This window comes from Triplophysa dalaica, chromosome 22 (genome assembly GCF_015846415.1).
Source record: "Triplophysa dalaica isolate WHDGS20190420 chromosome 22, ASM1584641v1, whole genome shotgun sequence".
Taxonomy (NCBI): Eukaryota; Metazoa; Chordata; class Actinopteri; order Cypriniformes; family Nemacheilidae; genus Triplophysa; species Triplophysa dalaica.
This window is the reverse complement of record NC_079563.1, coordinates 34,028-59,725: the sequence shown is the minus strand read 5'-3', so window position 1 is coordinate 59,725 and position 25,698 is coordinate 34,028. Positions and strand designations below refer to the sequence as shown.

Below are 25,698 nucleotides of genomic sequence, written 5' to 3'. Positions count from 1 at the left end.
ATATGACAGTCGGTATGTACTATGAACAATATATACAGAAGGCTATATACTGTGAACATTAATGAACAGGTGGATATGAACATATAACAATTAGACTATACAATAGTGCAAGTGACTTAAGTGTGCATTAATTATAGACATAGCTATTAAAGTTGTAGTGCAATAGATGAGTTAATGCGGTTATTAAGGTTATTGTGCAGTAGATGAGTTAGTGCAGTTATGAAAGTAGTCCATTAGTGCAAATGAGCATTCAGTATAATATACCTGGTGTGTACAGTTCAGTCATGCCCATTACGGACATGTGCCGCCATTGCCCACAATTACACTGATTAAACACAAATTCCTCTATAATAAGAGGAGCTCTGATATGCTGCTTCAAGAAAAAAAAAACACTCTTCCGGTCAATTCTTATTTTGACCAAAAATAGCTCTGTCACTTTAAAATGAGCACGAGCAGTTCGTCAGACTCTGAAGAGTCCTTCATGACGTGACAGCGCGTCCCCAGGCTATTATCTCCCTCAAAGTTCTTATCAGATGTTTGGTTCATTCGCGATCGTTCTCGGTGTTTTGAAGGAGTTTATATATCTTGCTGTTTCTGATCTGCTTGGCTTAGTGAACAAGTGCTACTCGAATTGATAGAGAAAAATCGTATCTGCTTTAGACGAGATTCTGAAACCGATTTCCGACATAATAGATCGTAAAGCATCAGTGGTGAGTGACTGAAAACAACATTCATTTTCTTGAAGAAATGTAAAATCGTTTTGTAATATGTAGGTAAACGTATAAAAGTGAAGGAAAAAGGCATTCATTTTCGTCTAACGTTAATAATACTAACTAACTTAATAATAAAGTGTTTCTACACCACTGTATTTAAACTTTACCCCCTCTTTTAGCATGATTTAATGTGTTAGGTTATATTTACCCCATTAATGTGTTAATATATGATAAAGGATACTATTCTTATATTTGACTATACAATATAAAGACAAAACATAACATTTTGATATGAATATATTGTATGTATATATAAATAATGACTGTTGATTTCATATATCTTGTTATTATCCTATAATATATGATTAATGTAATAATATAATATGATTAGTCCTGCTGACTATTTTCAAGACTCAATGTTTAAAAATACAACCAGTTTACTTTTAGATGACAAGGCTATTACTTTGGAGCCAGTTTGACCCAAAACATAACAGGAAGGTGAAATGTTAGTTTTATAATGTGTCAGAAAACTGAAGTGAAGTCATTGTGCATCTGTCAGTAATGAAATGTTTTCTTCGTTCTGCAGAGAAAATGTCTCGAAACAAATTTGTACCTTTCCAGCAGTCCACACACCTCCCTCCCTTCATCATAACGGGTGAGAATAAAAATCCCCATTTTAATGTAAAAAAGCATGATTGTGACACAAAATTCATAAGGTCTTTATTCAATGTCATAAATGTGATGTCTTGCAGGACTTGGTGGACAGCACCCACAACCACCAGCTTACAGGAGCTACGACAAGGATTGTGGGAACATTAGTTCCCAACAGTCCAGACCCCTTCCTACCTTTAACGTCAGAGGTATGCTTGTAAAAGTAACATTAAGCTGGTTTACTAAAAGGAAAAATTGAAAGACTTGTGTAGAAATGCGTGCGTGTGCCTTGAACCACCATGAATTTGTTAATCTAATACTAAGCTGATTTTGTTCTGTGGTTTGTTTATTTCCAAAGCATGTTTTAGTTATACAGATAAAATGGAGGAAATATAATAATTTGTATTTATTTTTTAAATATGTGTAATAAATCGGATGTTATGCAGGTGCTGATGTACATCAGGCAGTCTCACCAGCTAAGAGGTGTAAAGTTCTGCTCCCCATCACAAAGGGGTGTAGGAAAATTAGTGCTTCCCAGAAGTCATATGACCTACCTCCCATAAACATCGGAGGTGAGCTTGTCAAACCAATATTATGCTAAAGTAATAATACAATTGTGACATTTTTATATAAATCCTTGAGTGTGAATTTAAAAACTAAAGGCACATCTAATGTTTTAAAATGTGTTATGAATCACATGCAGGTGCTGATGTACATCAGGCAGTCTCACCAGGTAAGAGGTGTAAAGATCTGCTCCCCATCACAAAGGGCTGTAGGAAGATTATTGATTCCCAGCAGTCGTACGACCTACCTCCCTTCATCATAACGGGTGAGAATAAAAATCCCCATTTTAATGTAAAAAAGCATGATTGTGACACAAAATTCATAAGGTCTTTCTTTATTCAATGTCATAAATGTGATGTCTTGCAGGACTTGGTGGACAGCACCCACAACCACCAGCTTACAGGAGCTACGACAAGGATTGTGGGAACATTAGTTCCCAACAGTCCAGACCCCTTCCTACCTTTAACGTCAGAGGTATGCTTGTAAAAGTAACATTATGCTGGCTTACTAAAAGGAAAAATTGAAAGACTTGTGTAGAAATGCGTGCGTGTGCCTTGAACCACCATGAATTTGTTAATCTAATACTAAGCTGATTTTGTTCTGTGGTTTGTTTATTTCCAAAGCATGTTTTAGTTATACAGATAAAATGGAGGAAATATAATAATTTGTATTTATTTTTTTAATATGTGTAATAAATCGGATGTTATGCAGGTGCTGATGTACATCAGGCAGTCTCACCAGGTAAGAGGTGTAAAGATCTGCTCCCCATCACAAAAGCCTGTAGGAAGATTATTGATTCCCAGCAGTCGTACGACCTCCCTTCCATAAACACCAGAGGTGAGCTTGTCAAACCAATATTATGTTTAAGTGAGAATCAAAATTGTGACATTTTTATATAAATCCTTGAGTGTGAATTTAAAAACTAAAGGCACATCTAATGTTTTAAAATGTGTTATGAATCACATGCAGGTGCTGATGTACAGCAGGCAGTCTCACCAGGTAAGAGGTGTAAAGATCTGCTCCCCATCACAAAAGCCTGTAGGAAGATTATTGATACCCAGCAGTCGTACGACCTACCTCCCTTCATCATAACGGGTGAGAATAAAAATCCCCATTTTAATGTAAAAAAGCATGATTGTGACACAAAATTCATAAGGTCTTTATTCAATGTCATAAATGTGATGTCTTGCAGGACTTGGTGGACAGCACCCACAACCACCAGCTTACAGGAGCTACGACAAGGATTGTGGGAACATTTGTTCCCAACAGTCCAGACCCCTTCCTACCTTTAACGTCAGAGGTATGCTTGTAAAAGTAACATTAAGCTGGCTTACTAAAAGGAAAAATTGAAAGACTTGTGTAGAAATGCGTGCGTGTGCCTTGAACCACCATGAATTTGTTAATCTAATACTAAGCTGATTTTGTTCTGTGGTTTGTTTATTTCCAAAGCATGTTTTAGTTATACAGATAAAATGGAGGAAATATAATAATTTGTATTTATTTTTTTAATATGTGTAATAAATCGGATGTTATGCAGGTGCTGATGTACATCAGGCAGTCTCACCAGGTAAGAGGTGTAAAGATCTGCTCCCCATCACAAAAGCCTGTAGGAAGATTATTGATTCCCAGCAGTCGTACGACCTCCCTTCCATAAACACCAGAGGTGAGCTTGTCAAACCAATATTATGTTTAAGTGAGAATCAAAATTGTGACATTTTTATATAAATCCTTGAGTGTGAATTTAAAAACTAAAGGCACATCTAATGTTTTAAAATGTGTTATGAATCACATGCAGGTGCAGGTGCGGATGTACAGCAGGCAGTCTCACCAGGTAAGAGGTGTAAAGATCTGCTCCCCATCACAAAGGGCTGTAGGAAGATTATTGATTCCCAGCAGTCGTACGACCTACCTCCCTTCATCATAACGGGTGAGAATAAAAATCCCCATTTTAATGTAAAAAAGCATGATTGTGACACAAAATTCATAAGGTCTTTATTCAATGTCATAAATGTGATGTCTTGCAGGACTTGGTGGACAGCACCCACAACCACCAGCTTACAGGAGCTACGACAAGGATTGTGGGAACGTTAGTTCCCAACAGTCCAGACCCCTTCCTACCTTTAACGTCAGAGGTATGCTTGTAAAAGTAACATTATGCTGGCTTACTAAAAGGAAAAATTGAAAGACTTGTGTAGAAATGCGTGCGTGTGCCTTGAACCACCATGAATTTGTTAATCTAATACTAAGCTGATTTTGTTCTGTGGTTTGTTTATTTCCAAAGCATGTTTTAGTTATACAGATAAAATGGAGGAAATATAATAATTTGTATTTATTTTTTTAATATGTGTAATAAATCGGATGTTATGCAGGTGCTGATGTACATCAGGCAGTCTCACCAGGTAAGAGGTGTAAAGATCTGCTCCCCATCACAAAAGCCTGTAGGAAGATTATTGATTCCCAGCAGTCGTACGACCTCCCTTCCATAAACACCAGAGGTGAGCTTGTCAAACCAATATTATGTTTAAGTGAGAATCAAAATTGTGACATTTTTATATAAATCCTTGAGTGTGAATTTAAAAACTAAAGGCACATCTAATGTTTTAAAATGTGTTATGAATCACATGCAGGTGCAGGTGCTGATGTACAGCAGGCAGTCTCACCAGGTAAGAGGTGTAAAGATCTGCTCCCCATCACAAAAGCCTGTAGGAAGATTATTGATTCCCAGCAGTCGTACGACCTCCCTTCCATAAACACCAGAGGTGAGCTTGTCAAACCAATATTATGCTAAAGTAATAATACAATTGTGACATTTTTATATAAATCCTTGAGTGTGAATTTAAAAACTAAAGGCACATCTAATGTTTTAAAATGTGTTATGAATCACATGCAGGTGCAGGTGCTGATGTACATCAGGCAGTCTCACCAGGTAAGAGGTGTAAAGATCTGCTCCCCATCACAAAGGGCTGTAGGAACATTAGTGCTTGCCAGAAGTCATACGACCTCCCTCCCATAAACATCAGAGGTGAGCTTGTCAAAACAATGTTATGTTTAAGTGAGAATCAAAATTGTGACATTTTTATATAAATCCTTAAGTGTGAAGTTTAAAACTAAAGGCACATCTACACTGTTTTAATATGTGTAATGAATCGGATGCAGGTGCTGATGTACAGCAGGCAGTCTCAACAGCTACGAGGTGTAAAGATCTGCTCCCCATCACAAAGGGCTGTAGGAAGATTATTGATTCCCAGAAGTCCAAAGACCTGCCTCCGTTAAACATCAGAGGTGAGCTTGTCAAACCATATATTATGCTAAAGTGAGAAACAATTTTGTAGCATTTTTATATAAAGCTTTGAGTCTTAAGGTAAAAACTAAAGGTACATTTACACTGTTTTAATATGTAACAAATCTTACGTTTTGCAGGCGTCGGTCCACTGCGCCCTCAGCCACCATCTGACATAAAACCTGAGGGCAAAAATATTCTTCCCAGCATCTCAAAGAAAAAGGATTGCGGGAACATCAAGGGTTCCCAGCTGTCCAAAGACCTTCTTCCGTTTAGCGTCAGAGGTGAGCTTGTCAAAATTAAGCAGATGTGCTAAAGTGAGATTTCGTAACATTTTACATTTGTAAACGAAGCATTAATATGAGAAGGTCATCAAAATAGTGTTTGTATATATATACAATATACAACAGCATCCGATGAAACGATCTATAAAGGTAGCATACTTTGTAAAATTTTAGCTATTAGCACTGCCTTCTTATAAAACACATTTAAAAGTTGTATTATGATCTGTTGTGTTCTGTTGTTTGAAGGTGGACCATCGCTTATCAAACATTCCTTCCTGAAGAAGAGCGTGTATTCTCAAGCAGGTGTAAAAATCGTTGAGAAATGTCCAAAACAACAGATATCCTGGTTGTCGTGTCGAGAAACCACACCGAAGGTGAGTGTATAAATGTGTGTTTTCTTCAATATAGTTTTTTATATCTTTTTGTTACAATGAATATTGTAAAAAGTGCTATATAAATAAAGGTGAGTTAAGAGTTGAAGTTGTCAGAGCTTTTCTAACACATTTCTTTTTTTCATTGTCATCAGAAATTGTGCCTTTCACTTTCTGGAAGGAATCGTTGATAGCTGGATGGATCTTGGGAAACCCATGATATGTCTCACGTATTATATGACACACATACATACATACTATATTAAGGATACACCCGCACACATTTTTGATAATACTGCTATTTAATAATTTAGAAGTTTTTTTTATTTAGAAGGTTTTAATTTGTAATAATTATTTAATTATATATCGCTTCGGCAAAGGCGACCGCCTCGACGAGCAGCGGGGGTGATATGGGGACTGCTATGGATGTCGCTTCGCCAGCTCCGGCGGGAGACCATTCCATAGCGGGAAGACTCATAGGCGGGATGAGGACGAGATCTCTGTCACGGCATCGGACAGCTGCCTACTGGCATCTGACGGGGACGATCTCTCCGAGCTCCCGCCCACAAGCGGTAGAGCTCGTGATGGGGCCGACCCGGAAATGTCGGTCATGCTAGCCCGGGCAGCCGTGAGCATCGGGTTGCAGTGCGTCACACTGCCCTCCCCGAAGCGCTCGCGGCTGGACGAATGGTTCTTGGGTACGTGTCGCGGTGAAAAATCGCGAACCACCCCGGTGCCGTTCTTCCCGGAGTTGGATGAGGAGCTCGCGAGGTCGTGGAATGCACCCTTCTCGACGCGTTCCACACTCGTGAGCTCGGCAGCTGTGACTTCCCTGGATGGCGGAGCGACCCGAGGCTATGTTGACATTCCCCAGGTGGAGCGTGCTGTAGCAGTGCACCTATGCCAGCAGACGGCTGCCGCCTGGAGAGGTCGACCTAAACTCCCGTCCAGAGCGTGTAGGCTCTCTTCGACCTTGGTGTCGAAGGCTTATAATGCTGCTGGACAGGCTGCTTCCGCCCTCCATGCCATGGCGATCCTCCAGGTCTTTCAGGCTAAAGTCCTGAAGGACCTGGATGAGGGGAAGCCCGACCCCACTCGCACGAGTGAACTGTGCACTGCCACTGACCTCGCGCTCCAAGCGACGAAGGCCACGGCAGGGGCGCTGGGTCGGTCGATGTCCACTATGGTGGCCAAAGAGAGGCATCTGTGGTTAAACGTTGTGCAGATGAGCGAAGTCCAGAAGACCCGCCTTCTCGACGTGCCCATTTCGCAAGCAGGGCTGTTTGGTGACACCGTGGAGAGCGTGGCACAACAGTTCTGTGCGGGGCAGAAGCAGACGGAGGCGATACAGCAGATATTGCCCCGCCGCCGCATGACCACCCATAGGTCGTCACGTCCCCGAGCGCCGCCTGCTTCCCAACAGCCTCGCCCCTCTGCAGTGGTTCCTCCGGCTCCTGGGCCCTCACAGCGGATGGCCCACCCGCGGCGCAGGCCCACACGGAGGAGAGCGACCCCCCGTAAGCAGTCCACGAGGAAGGATTCCCAGCGGCCTTGACGGGACGAACCCGGGGGAAACATTGGGCCCAACGTCGCTCATACCCCAGCTCGCTCAACTGGTGCGTCCCCGATGGGCGGCGGGAGACCATTCCATAGCGAGAAGACTCATAGGCGGGATGAGGACGAGATCTCTGTCGCGGCATCGGACAGCTGCCTACTGGCATCTGACGGGGACGATCTCTCCGAGCTCCCGCCCACAAGCGGTAGAGCTCGTGATGGGACCGACCCGGAAATGTCGGCCATGCTAGCCCGGGCAGCCGTGAGCATCGGGTTGCAGTGCGTCACACTGCCCTCCCCGAAGCGCTCGCGGCTGGACGAATGGTTCTTGGGTACGGGTCGCGGTGAAAAATCGCGAACCACCCCGGTGCCGTTCTTCCCGGAGTTGGATGAGGAGCTCGCGAGGTCGTGGAATGCACCCTTCTCGACGCGTTCCACACTCGTGAGCTCGGCAGCTGTGACTTCCCTGGATGGCGGAGCGACCCGAGGCTATGTTGACATTCCCCAGGTGGAGCGTGCTGTAGCAGTGCACCTATGCCAGCAGACGGCTGCCGCCTGGAGAGGTCGACCTAAACTCCCGTCCAGAGCGTGAAGGCTCTCTTCGACCTTGGTGTCGAAGGCTTATAATGCTGCTGGACAGGCTGCTTTCGCCCTCCATGCCATGGCGATCCTCCAGGTCTTTCAGGCTAAAGTCCTGAAGGACCTGGATGAGGGGAAGCCCGACCCCACTCGCACGAGTGAACTGTGCACTGCCACTGACTTCGCGCTTTAAGCGACGAAGGCCACGGCAGGGGCGTTGGGTCGGTCGATGTCCACTATTGTGGCCCAAGAGAGGCATCTGTGGTTAAACCTTGCGCAGATGAGCGAAGTCCAGAAGACCCGCCTTCTGTACGCACCCATTTCGCAAGCAGGGCTGTTTGGTGACACCGTGGAGAGCGTGGCACAACAGTTCTGTGCGGTGCAGAAGCAGACGGAGGCGATACAGCAGATATTGCCCCGCCGCCGCATGACCACCCATAGGTCGTCACGTCCCCGAGCGCCGCCTGCTTCCCAACAGCCTCGCCCCTCTGCAGTGGTTCCTCCGGCTCCTGGGCCCTCACAGCGGATGGCCCACCCGCGGCGCAGACCCACACGGAGGAGAGCGACCCCCCGTAAGCAGTCCACGAGGAAGGATTCCCAGCGGCCTTGACGGGACGAACCCGGGGGAAACATTGGGCCCAACGTCGCTCATACCCCAGCTCGCTCAACTGGTGCGTCCCCGATGGGCGGCGGGAGACCATTCCATAGCGAGAAGACTCATAGGCGGGATGAGGACGAGATCTCTGTCGCGGCATCGGACAGCTGCCTACTGGCATCTGACGGGGACGATCTCTCCGAGCTCCCGCCCACAAGCGGTAGAGCTCGTGATGGGACCGACCCGGAAATGTCGGCCATGCTAGCCCGGGCAGCCGTGAGCATCGGGTTGCAGTGCGTCACACTGCCCTCCCCGAAGCGCTCGCGGCTGGACGAATGGTTCTTGGGTACGGGTCGCGGTGAAAAATCGCGAACCACCCCGGTGCCGTTCTTCCCGGAGTTGGATGAGGAGCTCGCGAGGTCGTGGAATGCACCCTTCTCGACGCGTTCCACACTCGTGAGCTCGGCAGCTGTGACTTCCCTGGATGGCGGAGCGACCCGAGGCTATGTTGACATTCCCCAGGTGGAGCGTGCTGTAGCAGTGCACCTATGCCAGCAGACGGCTGCCGCCTGGAGAGGTCGACCTAAACTCCCGTCCAGAGCGTGTAGGCTCTCTTCGACCTTGGTGTCGAAGGCTTATAATGCTGCTGGACAGGCTGCTTTCGCCCTCCATGCCATGGCGATCCTCCAGGTCTTTCAGGCTAAAGTCCTGAAGGACCTGGATGAGGGGAAGCCCGACCCCACTCGCACGAGTGAACTGTGCACTGCCACTGACCTCGCGCTTTAAGCGACGAAGGCCACGGCAGGGGCGTTGGGTCGGTCGATGTCCACTATTGTGGCCCAAGAGAGGCATCTGTGGTTAAACCTTGCGCAGATGAGCGAAGTCCAGAAGACCCGCCTTCTGTACGCACCCATTTCGCAAGCAGGGCTGTTTGGTGACACCGTGGAGAGCGTGGCACAACAGTTCTGCGCGGTGCAGAAGCAAACGGAGGCGATACAGCAGATATCGCCCCGCCGCGGCATGACCACCCAAAGGTCGTCAAGTCCCCGAGCGGCCCCTGCTTCCCAACAGCCTCGCCCCTCTGCAGTGGTTCCTCCGGCTCCTGGGCCCTCCCAGCGGACGGCCCATCCGCGGCGCAGACCCACACGGAGGAGAGCGACCCCCCCCGTCAGCAGTCCACGAGGAAGGATTCCCAGCGGCCTTGACGGGACGAACCCGGGGGAAACATTGGGCCCAACGTCGTTCATACCCCAGCTCGCTCACCTAGTGCGTCCCCAATGGGCGGCGGTATGCCATTCCATAGCGGGAAGACTCATAGGCGGGATGAGGACGAGATCTCTGTCGCGGCATCGGACAGCTGCCTACTGGCATCTGACGGAGACGATCTCTCCGAGCTCCCGCCCACAAGCGGTAGAGCTTGTGATGGGACCGACCCGGAAATGTCGGCCATGCTAGCCCGGGCAGCCGTGAGCATCGGGTTGCAGTGCGTCACACTGCCCTCCCCGAAGAATGGTCGATGTCCACTATGGTGGCCCAAGAGAGGCATCTGTGGTTAAACCTTGCGCAGATGAGCGAAGTCCAGAAGACCCGCCTTCTGGACGCGCCCATTTCGCAAGCAGGGCTGTTTGGTGACACCGTGGAGAGCGTGGCACAACAGTTCTGCACGTGCAGACGGAGGCGATACAGCAGATATTGCCTCGCCGCGGCATGACCACCCATAGGCGGTGAGCGGCCCCCTGTCAGCAGTCCACGAAGAAGGATTCCCAGCGGCCTTGACGGGACGAACCCGGGAGAAACATTGGGCCCCACGTCGTTCATTCCATCGCCGAGACGCTGCCTGCCGCGTCTCAACTAAGACAGTTTCAGGGCCCGGCGCCCACCTCCTCATTACAATTGTTGTTTTCCCTGGGTTTCCCTCTTCCACAGCACCCCCAGGCGCGCAGTGGCGAGGAAGATTGTTGTTTTCCCTGGGTTTCCCTCTTCCACAGCACCCCTAGGCGCGCAGTGGCGAGGAAGTACGGCGCGAACGACAACAACCTCCACGCGACGTTGCGTCGGCCAGCGCTGCAAGACAGGTAAATCAATAGAGCCATCAACTCCCAGGGACCCTTCCCGGTGCGAGGTGATCGTCCCTCTGACACCGTTGGTACGGTTCTTGGATGCGTGGCAGGCGCATACCAGCCCGTAGTGGTGGTTAGACGGACGATCCGACTCGGTTATGCGATCCAGTTCGCCAAGCGCCCCTCGAAGTTCCGGGGCATCTACATCCTGTAATGGGACGACCATGCCTCTTACTTCCACATGTAACTCCCCACGTGGTAGGATGTGGGCTCCGCAACACACTCTTCAAGAGGAGAGTAGTGTTTTCCCCAGTTCCGTGATGACCGTCAGTAGAAGCTTCTCAGTATGTCTGATACTGAATCCACTGGAAGATTACATCTCGCGTGAAGTTCGCAGTTGACTCGCCAGGCCAGTCACTGACGCTCCGCTGGAGGTCGCAGATCTAGTGACAGTCCCAACTCATTGAAATGCAGCGCTGCATAGTTTACAGTAGTGTTTCTCAACCGGGGGTGCATGGACCCCTAGTGCTCAGTGGCGTAAATGCAGGGGTTCCGTTGAACCCTTTAAGGATGTTGAGTGAACTTGCATACAGAGTTTGAAATTAACACCCACCAGACGGAGATAAAAATCAACCGAGTCAGCTATTACAGTAAAATGAATTGCCAAATTGAATGGTGTTCATAAATTCTGTTCCTTCAGTTTGCAGTGAAGCTTCGGGCATTTCTGCCTTAAACATACCCGTCATGCGGTGTCAATTCGACCGGTCGGCGTACATTGAAAAAAATGATTCTTGAGGATTAGTAAATATTACCCATGCAAATGGGCATTACACCCATTACATTTTACTTGCATATACTAGGTAGCTACTAGGTTGCATATACTAGAGTCTAGAGCTCAACTAAAGTGAACACTGATCACAATAATGGTGACATCAAATTAATATTGTGTTCATTGTCAAAAAGGGCTTTTGTAGACGGATGTTATTTGATCAATAAAAGCAATTGATGTGATCTCCTGTTTTTGGCCATTTTTAGGTCTACTCAAGCATCTCTGAATAAATCATATTTAGTGTTTAATTATTCAATATATATCATTCATAAAAAGAACATGAACTGATGTTGGTGATACAAACAAATATTACTCCATTTTATAAGTAATTCATATTGAGAAATATTAAGTAGAATTTATCTAATTTCTTTTAGTGTGTCATGATTTATTTCTGATAAATGTAGGTACTCTTTACTTAAAAACATAGAATAAAATCTACTCAATCTAATTGAGATGAAATCCTTGCCTCAATTTATTGAGTAGATTCTGGAAGTTTATATTTAGTTGACTTTACTACCTAGTATATGTAAGTAAAATTATACTGATTTGCATGGGTAATATTGACTAATCCTCAAGAATATTTTTTTTCAGTCTAGACATCACAGCACTGCGAGAGAGTCAGTTGCTATATTTTTTTATGCTTTTGAATTGGTCTTGCAGTAGATAACTTTTTGATCTCATATGCCAGGCGGTGAGCGCCTATTTGCATCTAAGCACCACGCATTACAATATTCATGAGCTTAAGCTCTTAGCAATAAACAATATGCTGATGGCATCACTTTCACCTCATCAGTTCAACACGTGGATCAATCAGAAATCAGAAAGGTAAAGGAGGTCTAGTGTGTGAAAGTGTGCATGTGCAAACAGCAATCTTCATTAGATCACTCATCTGTTTCTGACACCGGAGTGGTTGTAAGGAATGCGTCAGGTCACTGACAGTTAAGCCTGATTATACTGTTGGAGATACTGAAATGACGTTATTGTGATAATGGTGTAATTTAAATGCAACTGAAAACCATTAAATAATCACGTGGAATTTTAAGTTAGGCTTACATATATTGACTTCACAAATATAACATTTTTGACTTTAGTAATCTTTTAATTTTCCTAATTTAGTGGAAATATGATGTTGTACTGGGGAAAGAAGATGTGATGGGGTGAGAGCGTGGGGGTTAGGGGTCCATGAGGATGGTTTGAGATATGATGGGGTCCAATACTCCAAAAAGGTTGATAACCACTGGTGTACAGACTGCATTTTAGTTTTCATTGTCACCCTAATATAATCCCACACACAACACAAATTCCAATCCGCCTCTTTTGCATTGAAAGAATATAATCTGCCCTGCTCATTATCTGAAAGTGTAAATAATCGGTCGCTAGCAAAACATTGGTGCATCCCTTATATATACAATTATTTTCACCACAATAATTTTTAGTGTTATCTGCAGTCCAACACATGTCATCACTCTACAACAGAGGTAAATCTTGGCTTCCCACCTTGTTATTGTTTCCGGCATTGCATGTCACATGTGTAGTTTAGCTTTTGTATGCGAGGTGTAATGCCGGTTCAGGTTGCGATAGTCGCTGTGTCAGATTATGTGATTTTGATGAAAACAAATGTCAGACTAAATGTTGCTTCCTGATGACTAATAGCTTTTTGTTTTAAAACGACGTGGTGATGTTAAAATAGCAGGGTGTTTGTTGCATGTTTCTAATTCCAGTACCAACAGGTTGCCAAGTATCTCCACTGTCCTTCGGCAGCATCTTTTATCCCTCGATGCAACAACATAAAGATACATAAGGATACAGGAGTATAGGAGTATTGCCAGAGCTCCTCAAATCTTAATTTGATTGCTTGGTTCCACATAGCAGAACAAATTGTTTATCTTTTGTTTTGTCTTGTTTAAATAGGTGTAACACAACCGTCAGGACAATTAGGAAAAGATTTATACAGCTAGTCTCTCTGTCGTATCTTCGTATCTTATTATATACGCTCTAAAAAAAGGCTTGGTTAAAACAACCCAATTTGGGTTATTTTGGTAACCCAACATTGGGTCAAATATGGACAAACCCAGCGTTGGCTTAATTTAACCCAGCCATTTGGGTTAAATCATTCACCCAACATGCTGGGTTGCTTTATTTACCATCAACTATGACATTGCTGGTTTAAAACAAACCCCAAATGTTTGAAAATTATAATAATAAAATCACAGAATTACTTGAGGGACCTGTAAGAATCAAAAGTAAGAATCAAAAGTTGAAGTTTTATTAAGGATCGAAATAGAAGACAAAATGAATTCGTAAAAACTTGCAATATTTTAATGCTCAATGAACAATAAAACGGCATATAAAACATTTCGATGCAATTAATGTTTATACATATTAAAAATATGAGTTTAGATATAAATTTAGATTTTAACATATACATAAAGTCGCAAAAGAAAATATAAATAGTTCAACAACTTTCTACTTCGAAACTCATAACTGTTTACAAAATACAATTAACAAAGTTGCACGAGTAAAATTCTTTAGGGCAATTCCAGCATTATGGATGTGACAAAAACACTACAAGAATGTATTTGTTACCAATATACTGAACCATTTTTTTATTTTTTACTAAACCCTTGTTGATAGAACTGCACTAATATGATAAAATATAAGTCTATGCACAAGTTTTCTATTTTAAAGAAAGGAGATAAACAAGCGTTATGGATGTGAAAAGGGAAACCGTATTCGGGAGGCAACAAACTTTGTAGGATTTCTGTGAACCTAAATGTACAAACCTGAAGCAATAATACCTTAACTTGAAGAGAGACCTCGCACACGTTATTGAACCACCAAATGTAGATGAGGTGAAGTTAGTACAGTAAATCCTTTGGTAAAAACTTTTTTCATAGTTCCTTCGATTCCAATACTGCTTAACCTGACATATCCACGGAGCAGTCTGACTGAAGAGGATTCTTTTCCTGGGAGTTTGTAGACAACAGTGTTGCGTGCACTTTTGGAAGTGGATGTCCAGCAGGAGGGTTTCTTAATCAATTTGTTCATATATAAAGAGAAAAAGAGACAAGAGAAGAGACAAGAGAATAATGTAAGGAATCTGGCCTACCCAGAACACAATGGATTATAATACATATAAAGAAGTACATTAACATTTTACCTAAATAAAGTTTACCTTTAAGCTTGTTATCAGGACATCCAAGTTCCAATCTACTTTCTCCTGAATAGAATAATCCATTATTATTAGCTGTTATTCTGCAACCTGTCAGTGGGGGGTGGGGGGGGAGAAGAGTGGGATCTAGTACAGAAAGTCAAATACAGTCTTAAAAAAATATATTATAAACGTTAACATAACTCTTAACTAATTCGACACACTCAGGAATACGTAGAAGAATAAAAAGACCAACATTTGTTCGTCTTATATACCCAAAATCAATTATATCGCACGGTTAACCACTAACGTTATTACAGCCAGCGGCTATTCCCGATGCAATAGAGCTGCTATCAGCGCTGACCCATGACCACTGACAGCCTGAAGCTCACACCTCTGACAGCGTCTTAACAAAATCTCAAAGAGGCGTTATGTTTATATATAAATCACGTATTTGAGGTCTAAACAACTACATTCTCGTCTAAAAGACTCTTAAAACTACGTTCCCTCACTGAACATTAGTGGTATTTATAAAAAAAATTGCTGGATGTTTCCTTTTTGACACGACGCTCTTTCGTGTCGACCTTAAACTAATATCAATTTGCGATTTCAATGCTTTCCCACCTCATCCAACGGCCTTGCTGGGTTTTAGAGACTGGTGTCGCTGGTGTAGCTTTTCGGCATGTGGGTGTCCCCCCATGCCATATTGAACTTGTACCACTATGTCCCTATGTCTGAGGGCTGCATTCACGTCTCCTACTGCTGTTTCTGGGTTCCATTTCCATTAATGTTGGAGAAGCATCTCTTACAGAAGTAGCACAGGATTCTTTGAGCGTCATCTCCAGGCTTGTTTTGGTGCATTTATATTCCTCCAAAAGGCTTGAAATGGGCAGAGAGAGAGCTCCATTCCTGTACAGCCCTATGTCGCTAAGGCATCTTTGGTAGCCTTAGCCATTTCCTCACTTGTGTTCTCACCAAGCGCTCCATGTTCTTGGCGTGAGACACCGTCAGCTCATACATTGAAATTGGCTACTTCAGGTGTGGCAACAAGCCAAACTGGTAGGAACTGAGGAAGACCTGAATTATTGATTTTATGGAGTCCACTGACTGTCTCTTGCAACTTTTTGAGTTGTTCCACCTGTTTGGCGTCTTTAAGGTCTGTGGTGTACCACCGCCCAAGGCTTTTGATGGGCTTGTCCGTGACTGTTGGTACTTTATACAGAGCCTGTCATTGGTACGCCGACCCTTGACAATAGAAATGTTTGCTGGGTTTGATCTCCATTTGTGCCCAACTAATATTATCTTGGAGCGTATCCAGGAGCCGCTTTGTTAATGCTTTGGTTGTTGTGATGCAGGGCTCTAGACTAACTTTTTGCACTGGTTGCACTGGTGCGCCTTTTTTCTTAGGTGCATCAGCACGAAAGTTGGGTGCACCCAAATTTTCGACGGCATCAAATTTAGTACATTTAAATGGTTTTACCAGTTCACTTTTTTTTAAATGTCCATATAGGCAAAATTTACTTGTAATTGATAAATAACAATCTGGTCAACACGAAGTTCTTTATTTGAAGCACAAATCTACAAGAAAGGTAACTTACTGAAATAGTGTTGTTGCTTAAAGTGCTTCACTGACATGAAATTTAACTTTAATTTAACTCAAGATAAATGGACCAAACGTGTACACCAGAGGTTGCACTGGACTTTTTTAATGTGCGTCCTTTTGACTGACAGGCTCGTAAAAAATCCGTCATTATCTATTATTAACCGTCACTATGGTACAAGGTGGCGTTAGGTGGTAATTAGTATGTTTGTGACGTCATCACGCTGTACTTGCGTCTCGGACCTTGTTGTATTTTAATACAACCGAAAGCCAAATAAAGCTGTTGTTGTTCACATTCATTTATATATTCAATATTTTAATGTTTATGTTCATATGTGATTAGATCTGAGAAACTGATTGGTTTAGACCACAATATGGGCCTAATGGGTGTCTGTCTGTTGATTCACAGAGAGACTTTCAGAGTTGCGGAGACTTTTTTTCTTTTTTTGATTATTTTAAGTCGCACAATTGAAAAATAAGGTCGCATTTGCGACCAAATTGCTCGCACTCTAGAGCCCTGTGATGGTTGTCATGTCATCCATGTATGCCCGCCAATTGAGGATGACTGGTATATAAAGTCCTTGACCCATATAGGGAGACCAGACTATGAGAATGATTGAGTTGCGGTTTGAGAAAACGGAAAAGCCGAGAGGATGATGAAGAGGAGTGACTGTTAGAGGATGAGGACATTGCTTCCATTGTTTACCTCATTTGTAAATCGCTTTGGATTAAAGCGTATGTAATGAAATGTAAATGAGGAAGAATAGGAAGAGAATTAAGAAGAAGACCGATGTGTTATTGTCTGTCACCTTTTCATTCTAAAGTCAAATACAATGAAAATATAATATTTTGAGAATGAAGTATTTCCACCTTTGAATTTTTGTTGGTAGTGACGATATACACTGAATATGAGGATGTATTGTGTAAAATGATTACAAGTTCTGAAAGATAAAGTGATTAAAACAATACTAAAAAGATAATAATTTATAATTATTCTTAATACTATGCACATGCTCCATAAAATCATTTTTAAATGTAGTACTGCATGCTTATCACATGATGGTGCTGAGAGCATTTCTATTAATCATGAAAAACATTTTAGTCAAGCCACAGCTTGTCAAGGGACCAGAATTGAATAGAGAATAAACAATGGATTATTTTACCTTGAGTCTATGAACAACACTTTAAAACAGTTTGTTAAGAAACCACTGAAAATATATTCAAGTGCAAATAATAAATTAATGCCACTTGACTTTCTTAGGAAACTAACTTCATTTAGAATCTCGTTGGTGGCTTTGTAAAATGTTTTTTTGTTATTCACCTTATAAATAAAACTGTAGAGGGGAGAAACAAACTGTTCTGAATAGAGCTCGTGTCTTTTTTTCCACCTGGAATATCGTGAGTCTGAACACAAGCCAAAGAGCAAATCAATTCTCTGTAGAGGACACAGTCATTTACAGCTCAAAGAATAAGAGAGATGTCATACAAATACTATATAATTACAGTCTGTGCAATTATTAAACTTGTGTGAATACTTTCAAGTTTTCAACTACGTTTTTTATAGATTCTATTTCAGCGTTTCTATTGATTATATGTATAAATTTGGAAAATAAAAAGTAAGAATAACAACTTCCAGCTTGTAAAATTGAACATACATTATTGTAATATTTGAGTACTGAACGGTCTCTTTACATGCGTTTGGTGTTCTTTTGTAATTGTAATCGATCTTTTCTTTCTTAAAACTGTGAAAATGTTAAGTATTATAAACTAGAAACACATTGTGACTCGTGTTGAATGCCATGAGAACAATAAAGTGGCTCTAAAGCAGAATTTGTACTTTTTCATCCTTTTGTGACTTTCTTTCGCAGAACACAAAAGTAGATATTGTGTATATAGTAGGTAACCGAACAGCTCTGGCCACCATTCGCTTCTATTGTATGGACACGAAACAAATGTAAGTGAATGGATGCCGATTGACAACATTCTTCAAAATATCCTCTTCTGTGTTTTGCAGAAAAAAGAAAGTTAAACAGGTTTGAAATAAATGATTTGAAATGAATGGTTTGAGGAAATGATGACAGAATTTTCAGTATTGGGTGAACTATCATCAGTAAAAGAAGTTTGAAGCGCCTCGCACACGAGCGCCGTGTTTTTAAGACGCTCTGTCAAGTAAAAAAATGATAAGGCTTGATTCACATTTTGACTTCTGTATTCTGACACATTTCCATGTGAAAAGAAAATGTGTGGGCGTGTCTTGCGTTTTTCACTGCTATTCATTGGATATGTAAAAAACGCTGTTGGATTGATTTTGAAATGAAACCGGCAGTAGACTGACAGTTGAAGGGGAGGAGTTAACGGATGCTCCGCCCAAGCCGTCTAACATACGTCATTTGAGATAGATAGTCATTTCAGGGCGGAAGTGCATTTTCAGATTTTAACTGAAGATTATGAGGTTACATGAGTTTTTTAAAGAAAATGACCCACATTGATAAGCTATTTCCAATAAACGCTGCAATACTTAATGAAAAAATAGGATTGGTCACTTTTTATTTCACTGGGACTTTAAGTAATAGTTAACCCAAAAACTCATCATTTCCTCACCCTTATTGTCATTTCAAACCTGCATGACCTTTTTTGCACAACACAAAAGAAGAGATAATAAAGCTGGTAACCGAACAGTGACGGTACCCATTTACTTTCATTGGAAAGAAAACCAATGCAAGTCAATGGGTATCGTTTCACAACATTCTTCAAAATATCGTCTTTTGTGTTCTGCAGAAAAAAAAAAGTCAAACAGGTTGGAATGACAGGAAGATGAGCCATATACATAAGGCTAGAAATAACTCATTTTGTGTTTCACTAAAGATTCGCATTCATCATTGCAGTTAGTAAAGCTTACTTCACTTTAGCGTACAGCTGAAAACTAGTTTGGGTCTATTGATGCATGTTACACTTCCTGCTGTTACACTTCAACGGTTAAACAACATCTATATCAGTATCTACATCAACCACCGCAATGTTCAAAGCCCTGCAACGTGTCCTTTTGTAAGTTACAGCCCTCAGTTCACAGTTCTGCACATTTGCAATGTAATTTTGCTGTAATGCTTTGGCTAATAGTAAACATTGCCTGCATCATTGCTCTCCAACCCGGTATCACACCAACCGACATGCTGGTCCACTCGAAAATGTGTTATAGTGTCACGCTTTGGCTCCTCTAAACATAAACATGACACACTCAGTTCTTTGCTCACGTAAAACTGAAACGATTTTATGAAAACTTATTACTTGTACTTATTTTTAAAATTAAATATATTTTAGAGCACTTAACCCCACTCCTACCCTAAATCTACCCCCTCCCAACGATTAAAAAACACGCAACAAGCAAATAGAAGTCAGCCACAGGCATTTATTAGAACTTCTAATTGTCTTCTATTGCCGTACAAGTCACGAGACACATGAGAGCCAATGCCATTTCACAGTCGAAGCTGACGTTCCTCCAGTCATTTTTGAAATTGTACGCAACAGGAACCAGCTTTATGGCGAGGGTATCTTTGGGCTTGGAATGCTTGGAATAATTGCATTTTTGAATAAATAGCACCTGTGTCCGTATCTGCCTGTTATGTGTCGTGTTTATGTTTTAATATACACACTCTTACGTTTAGGTTTTGGGGGGGTTAGGTTATGTGTTAAAATGTGTCTAAATGGTATATTTCACTACCAAATCTAAAGTTCCCCATGTTTTACTCACTTTAAAGGTTTTCTAACTGAATATGGTTTTCGTCTGAAAGATTAATCCAGTCAGAGTTATGATACCACTTATCATTTTGCTTCCAAGCGGTAGAATGGGAGTGAATGGGTGTCGATTTTTTGAAGCTCCAAAAAGGGCATCCATCGATCGCAGAACGGCTCGACACGGCTCTGTGGTCTTAACAAAGCTCTTCTGAAGTGAATCAATACGTTTATTTAAGAGAAATATCCATATTGACAGCGCTATTAACGTTGATGTCTAGCTTCCGTTATCTATGGAATGCACTTGATACAGAGGCTTGTTCTTCCGGCAAAATGACGGTGACGAACTCTCCTTCCAGAGATGACGCTATCCTGTTGGCCGAAAACAAAAAATGCAGCGTTCGTCATCAGAACTTACAACGTGCCTCCGTCATTGCCGGTGGATTAGTAAAACATGGGTAAATTTGGATTTGGCAGTGAAATATAAGTGTGCGCACAATTAACGTACACAAAATACCACGTTCACCAGCACACATCGCCCACAATAGAAACATGAGAAATCGGCCCGTTCTGCTTACAATACTCAACCTTCATACATGAATGTTATGTTTTCACGTCTAGAGGGAACCAGAAGGACCAGTAGGAGTGGACCAGTAGGAGTTTTACTAAATTTACTTTCAGATAAGTGATAACTCTGTTGCAAACACACACAGGCACAGTTCTGAGATCAGTTTTCTCAGACTTTGGGTCTGTGTGTGTTTGATGGAAGATTCTGTTCTTAGTTGTGATTATGAAGATCCAAGGAGGGTGGAGAGAAATCTTTGCTGGAAAGAACAGAACTGTAACATATAGATATTAATAAGAAATTTGGTGAGTAGAAATCTATTAGGATTATTCAATCAACACTGATCTACACACAAATCTTAACTGACAGCAGATGCAGTCATAAGCAAATTCACTCATACCCTCTCTCAGTTGCTCCCGTTGGGTCATGTCTTCACCGATGATAGGTTTTGTTTCAGACTTGGGATTCTCTTATGGCCGGTGTGAGGCACGATAAGCAGTCAGACTTCAGCCATGTGTCCTACTCATGTTCACACCAATTGTTTACATTATGCATGTAATGTTTGCATGTATAGCATGCGGTCTGTGTGGTCAAGTGGGAATGGAAAACTTTCAGAGAACCATTAAGAAGTAAAGCAAACCGTTAGAAAACACATCATGAGAAATTATGCCAATTTAGGAATTCACTCAAAAAAATTTTTTTTACTTATCAAGATTACTTAATTTAAACGTGAAATTTAAAGTGAATTAAACAATAAAAAAGTAATTTGGCACAGCATGATTTTTTCATATGAAGTCATGTAACTTAATCCATTCAAGTTGGGACTACATGAATGATTTGTGTTGCGTTAACCCAGAACTGTTGAAACTGGCAGATGATTTCCATTTCCCAGCATGCTTTGCGTAAGACTGCATTTGGAGAGAATTTATCTTAATTAAGTGTTGTTTTATGTCTTTTTCAGTTAAGAGAAACACTTGTTAGTGTTAACTGTTGATTTATCTTTTAGATTCAGAAGAGTTTGCTATAGTTTTGAATTTTATTACCATTCTTCAGAAGAGTGCTGCGTTTGCTTATGTAGTGGAAGGTTACAATTTTACAATTAGCATATTGGTTAAGCTGTTTTAACTAATAATCTTCTTGAAAAAGATAAGTGAATTTAGTAAGATAATTTAAATAGTGAACTATTAAGTGACCTAATAGTGAACTTTTTATGCAATATATCTTTAATCTAAAGATATTAACATGAGCCACTGCCGTAACAATGCCGTTTTAACGATCAATATGGCCGCTCTAGCGAAGAAGGTCCTACCATCCAGTAAAACAAAGTTATGATACAGTTCATGTCATGTTTAATTATTGATCGAAAAATATGCAGTTTCATTTAGATTTTTGCCACTGATTTTAGTTGATTGGACTGTGGACTTACTAGATCGTAAATAGCTGATTTAAAAACCCTTTAAACATTGCAAACATGGCCACGAAGATATATTACTTATATTTTTTTTATTTCATGCACCAAGATTACATAAATCATTTCAAACAAATTTGATTTTGTGGAAAAATGTAAGTCGATTTTGTGGAAAAACTTTACTTAATTTAATTAAGTTTCTTCAACAACAAATTTTTTAGAGTTTGTGTTCGTTCAACAACTTATTTATTTGAGTGTTCATGTTTCTAGCACTTCTGGTCACTTCTGCAATATTAAAGAGAAGTTCACTTCAAAATTGGCCCCCATTCACTTTCTTTCAATGGGGACACATTTTGAAGTAAAATACTCCTTTAAGGCTATGTAACATTATGCATAGTCTTGTTTGCACTATTTACTGGATCTATAAGGTGGCAAGTTATTGTAGTGCGCATTAGTACACAAAAAATAATATTTGGACTTGATCACAGTAGGTCATCAGTTTTCCAAGATGAAAACACACTCTTATCACCTATAAACTTGTGATCTAAACAAGTGGTGCTGACAGGGTGTGCAGACTGGAGATGTTAACATAATCAGCACTTAAAGTGTGTGACTGATGTGAGAGGTGTGTAGAAGAGGTGTTAGTGACACTGTGGCATTATTTAGCAATAATAATAGTTGGAAAAATGTATTTCTGTCTTTGATCTTGTTAGGAACACAGCAGATGCCTAATAAGTCTAATTTAATGTGGATTCCTATACTGTAGGTTTATGAGAGAACATCCTTTACGTATTTTCTTTGTTCTTGTTTTGTCTGGGAGTGCATATGTAAGTCATATCCAATATTTTTGTCTTATAAAAGAATTTCCTCATTATCACTTTCAGCCTAAGCTTATGTTCACACTGTTGGCTTGTGCTACCACTAAAAAAAGCGCATCCTGTGTCTTAGAGATTTTGCTTTCAAACTGTTATCAGCCGATCGACTGGGAAATGCACCATTACTTGCTTTTGTAACCAAACATTTCTTAACTCCATAAGTAGGAAAAATTGCTGTTAAACACAATAAAAGATGTTTTGAAGAATGTTGGAAAGCAAACTGGGACATAGTATGACATAGTAACCACTCGCAGCGAACATTCTGACTCAAAAATGTGTTCCAAACCGTGTGGTACTAAAATGTGTATGTCATTCAATATCTTCTCCTGGCCGCCTGGTGGGAGTATGTTTTTCCTGAATATGACGGTAACTACATCGAGGGCAAGCCCCTGAAGCGTTGGACACTTCGGGATATCAGCCCTAATGTGATTTCAGGTCACCGCGGCTTTCAGAAAATTTGCGTTGCGTTCAACCGGTCGGTGGGCTTCATCTAAGCTTTGGACACTTCTGAAAGGTAGGTGGACCTAAATACACAGCTTTTATCTTGTTACTGACGAAATTCCATCGAAATCCATCGAGGAGAAAGTATTTAACTAAATCACGGAAATTGTGTAGTAACATTTGTGGTGGGTAGATTAGTGAATGTACTGCAGGCGCCGTTCTAAAAAAAAAACCATTGTCTGTATTCAACTCATTCTGACGGTGTTTTTCTTTACATTATTACTGATGCTATGTAGTTTAATATGTATATCATGGTTTTTGTGACATGCTTGTCAAAATTGTAACATAGTTTACATCACTTCGAGTTAGATTACTGAGGACTAGCCTGTAACTCTGTCTAAATTAATCGGCTAAGAACACTTGATATGACAGTAGGCCTGGGCAAGTGCAATGTGGATATGACAAAGTAAACAAGCAAAATATTATTTAGGTCTTTTTTTGCATTTTTTCATGTAACCTCTAGTTTAATATAGCAAATCTATGCACATAATTTAAAAGTGGCATTAGATGAATGTGATCAAAAAGTTATGCTTGTTGTCTGTTAATTTTGTTTACTCTTTTATCCAAAGTATCCTGCAACACATAAGCCATGTTGAGTAGAACATTTTATGTCCAACTTTCTTTAATTATGTAGATTATGTAGACTTACAAACATGTAAGATGATTCTCTGTGTTTATTAGGCTTCTGGTGCTGCTTATGTTAGAGAAATCCAGTGTTAATGAATGTATGTACAGTTGAGGGGCCTAATAATTGATGTTATGTCTTTACAGCTAATTATGAAAAGGAGAAAGGGGCCCAACACACAGCCAGGTCTAGCCAGACAGCACCTCCTGGAGAGAATGAATATTTGTTGTGTACTTGTATGAATATGAATTAACAATTAATATTGATTTTTATTGTTGTTTTCTCTTGTATTCTGAAAATAAATGTTTATTCTTTTTAATTATAATTGTTTTCAGTGAGGTACCATTGGTCTGATGCCCATTCCACCTTAAACAGTACATTTTCATGATTTCATTTGAAGGAATTAACAAAATTCTACCTTCTATTCAAATTTCATGCAAATATCTGCTAAAATAAGGAAGTTACAAGCAAAAACGTGTGAATAATAAGCATTTTCGGTCACACCACTTCTACTGTAGTTAATGTTAACTATTTCACTATATTCCTCGGTATTATAAATATCATAACTTGTGAATCCTTAACTGATTTTCACAATTCAGGTGTCGTCGTAAAGGGAATTTTCAGCTCTGTCTAGCCATGTGATCCATTTTAAGCTTAGGGGTGTTTGGAAATTTTGTCATCATACCTACTTTGTATTAGCACCTATTGTATTATTGCTCCTGTATGACATATCACTTATTGCTCCTTGAACTCTCTGTAAGTCGCTCTGAATAAAAGCATCTGCTAAATGACTACATGTAAATGTAAGCACATGAACTCAAACACCTCTGACTATGGAAGTTTGAATTTTGTTTGTTGTTGCATTTTGACAAAGTGAGTCTGAAAATATCTATGAAACAGCCGTGTTGCATTCTCAGCATTGCCACAAGGGGCGCTGTATTGCAAGAATGCTTTTTAAAGGGATCGTTCACAGAAAGTAATTTTTCACCCGTAAAACATATAAAACCTGAATGACTTTGTTTCTTCTGTGAAACACAAGAAAATATATTTTTGTGTCCATTTAATGAAAGTCAACGGTTGGCCAATGTTGTTTGGTCACCAAGGACCCAGTCTTTTAATGTTTTAGAGGCTTTGATTATGTTTTTGGGGTGTTTAACAAGGGATGTTCATGTTTCATATATTTCAAGTCTATTGTTCACCGCTGTCCCTCTTCCAAGAAAACGACTGGATTTCTTCTGGTCTATATAAGTCCCTCCTTCCGAAACGCTCTGATTGGTAAAGCTAACCTGTTCTGTTGTGATTGGTTCCCCGCTTAGAGTGTGTGTGTGAAGATGTCTCATCCATACCATATCAGCCAATATGCTTCTCAGGCTGTTGTGATTGGTCGGTGCCCCTCTCAGTACACATATGTTCATAAACCTTAAGCGATAAACATTAACAATGGCATCAACTTCACTTTATCAGTTAAAAACATGCGGATTGATCGAAGTGTAACAGAGGTCTGCTGGTGCATATGCAAACGTCAATCTTTGTTAGAGATCAAGTTTTCCCCCCTACTATGGTGAAGGAAATGACAACGCACCGAATGTCGTTAGACCGGTTATATTAATTAAAACTAATAACTGAAGTGTTAGTTTTGCTTTTTTATATTGAAAACGAGATGGATAATAAGCAGAGTGAACAGGAGACATTTGCAAGTGTTTTAGAGGTAAGCGCACACACACACACACACACACACACACACACACACACACACACACACAC

At 41.2% G+C, this 25,698-nt stretch overlaps 1 protein-coding gene across 8 annotated transcripts; it reads left to right on the top strand.

Moving 5' to 3' along the window:
* The first annotated feature begins 367 nt into the window (after window positions 1–367).
* On the top strand, window positions 368–24,725 carry LOC130412204 (uncharacterized). Of its 8 annotated transcripts, XR_008905166.1 has the most exons (20): window positions 379–710; window positions 1,300–1,368; window positions 1,466–1,573; window positions 1,811–1,936; window positions 2,068–2,193; window positions 2,295–2,402; window positions 2,640–2,765; window positions 2,898–3,023; window positions 3,121–3,228; window positions 3,466–3,591; window positions 3,724–3,855; window positions 3,953–4,060; window positions 4,298–4,423; window positions 4,556–4,687; window positions 4,819–4,950; window positions 5,085–5,210; window positions 5,349–5,492; window positions 5,739–5,866; window positions 6,019–10,666; window positions 20,320–24,725. XR_008905166.1 is itself a non-coding variant. In XM_056737389.1 (19 exons), the coding sequence occupies exons 2-19, from the start codon at window positions 1,305–1,307 to the stop codon at window positions 6,052–6,054; spliced, it is 2,076 nt and encodes a 691-aa protein (XP_056593367.1). In that variant the 5' UTR covers window positions 374–710; window positions 1,300–1,304; the 3' UTR covers window positions 6,055–11,662. The 8 variants fall into 8 exon arrangements, 7 of the variants coding, with proteins under 7 accessions (XP_056593370.1, XP_056593367.1, XP_056593368.1 ...); XM_056737389.1 differs by lacking the exon at window positions 20,320–24,725 and having other exon boundaries at window positions 374–710; window positions 3,730–3,855; window positions 6,019–11,662; XM_056737390.1 differs by lacking the exon at window positions 20,320–24,725 and having other exon boundaries at window positions 374–710; window positions 4,825–4,950; window positions 6,019–11,662.
* The last annotated feature ends 973 nt before the right edge of the window (window positions 24,726–25,698 follow it).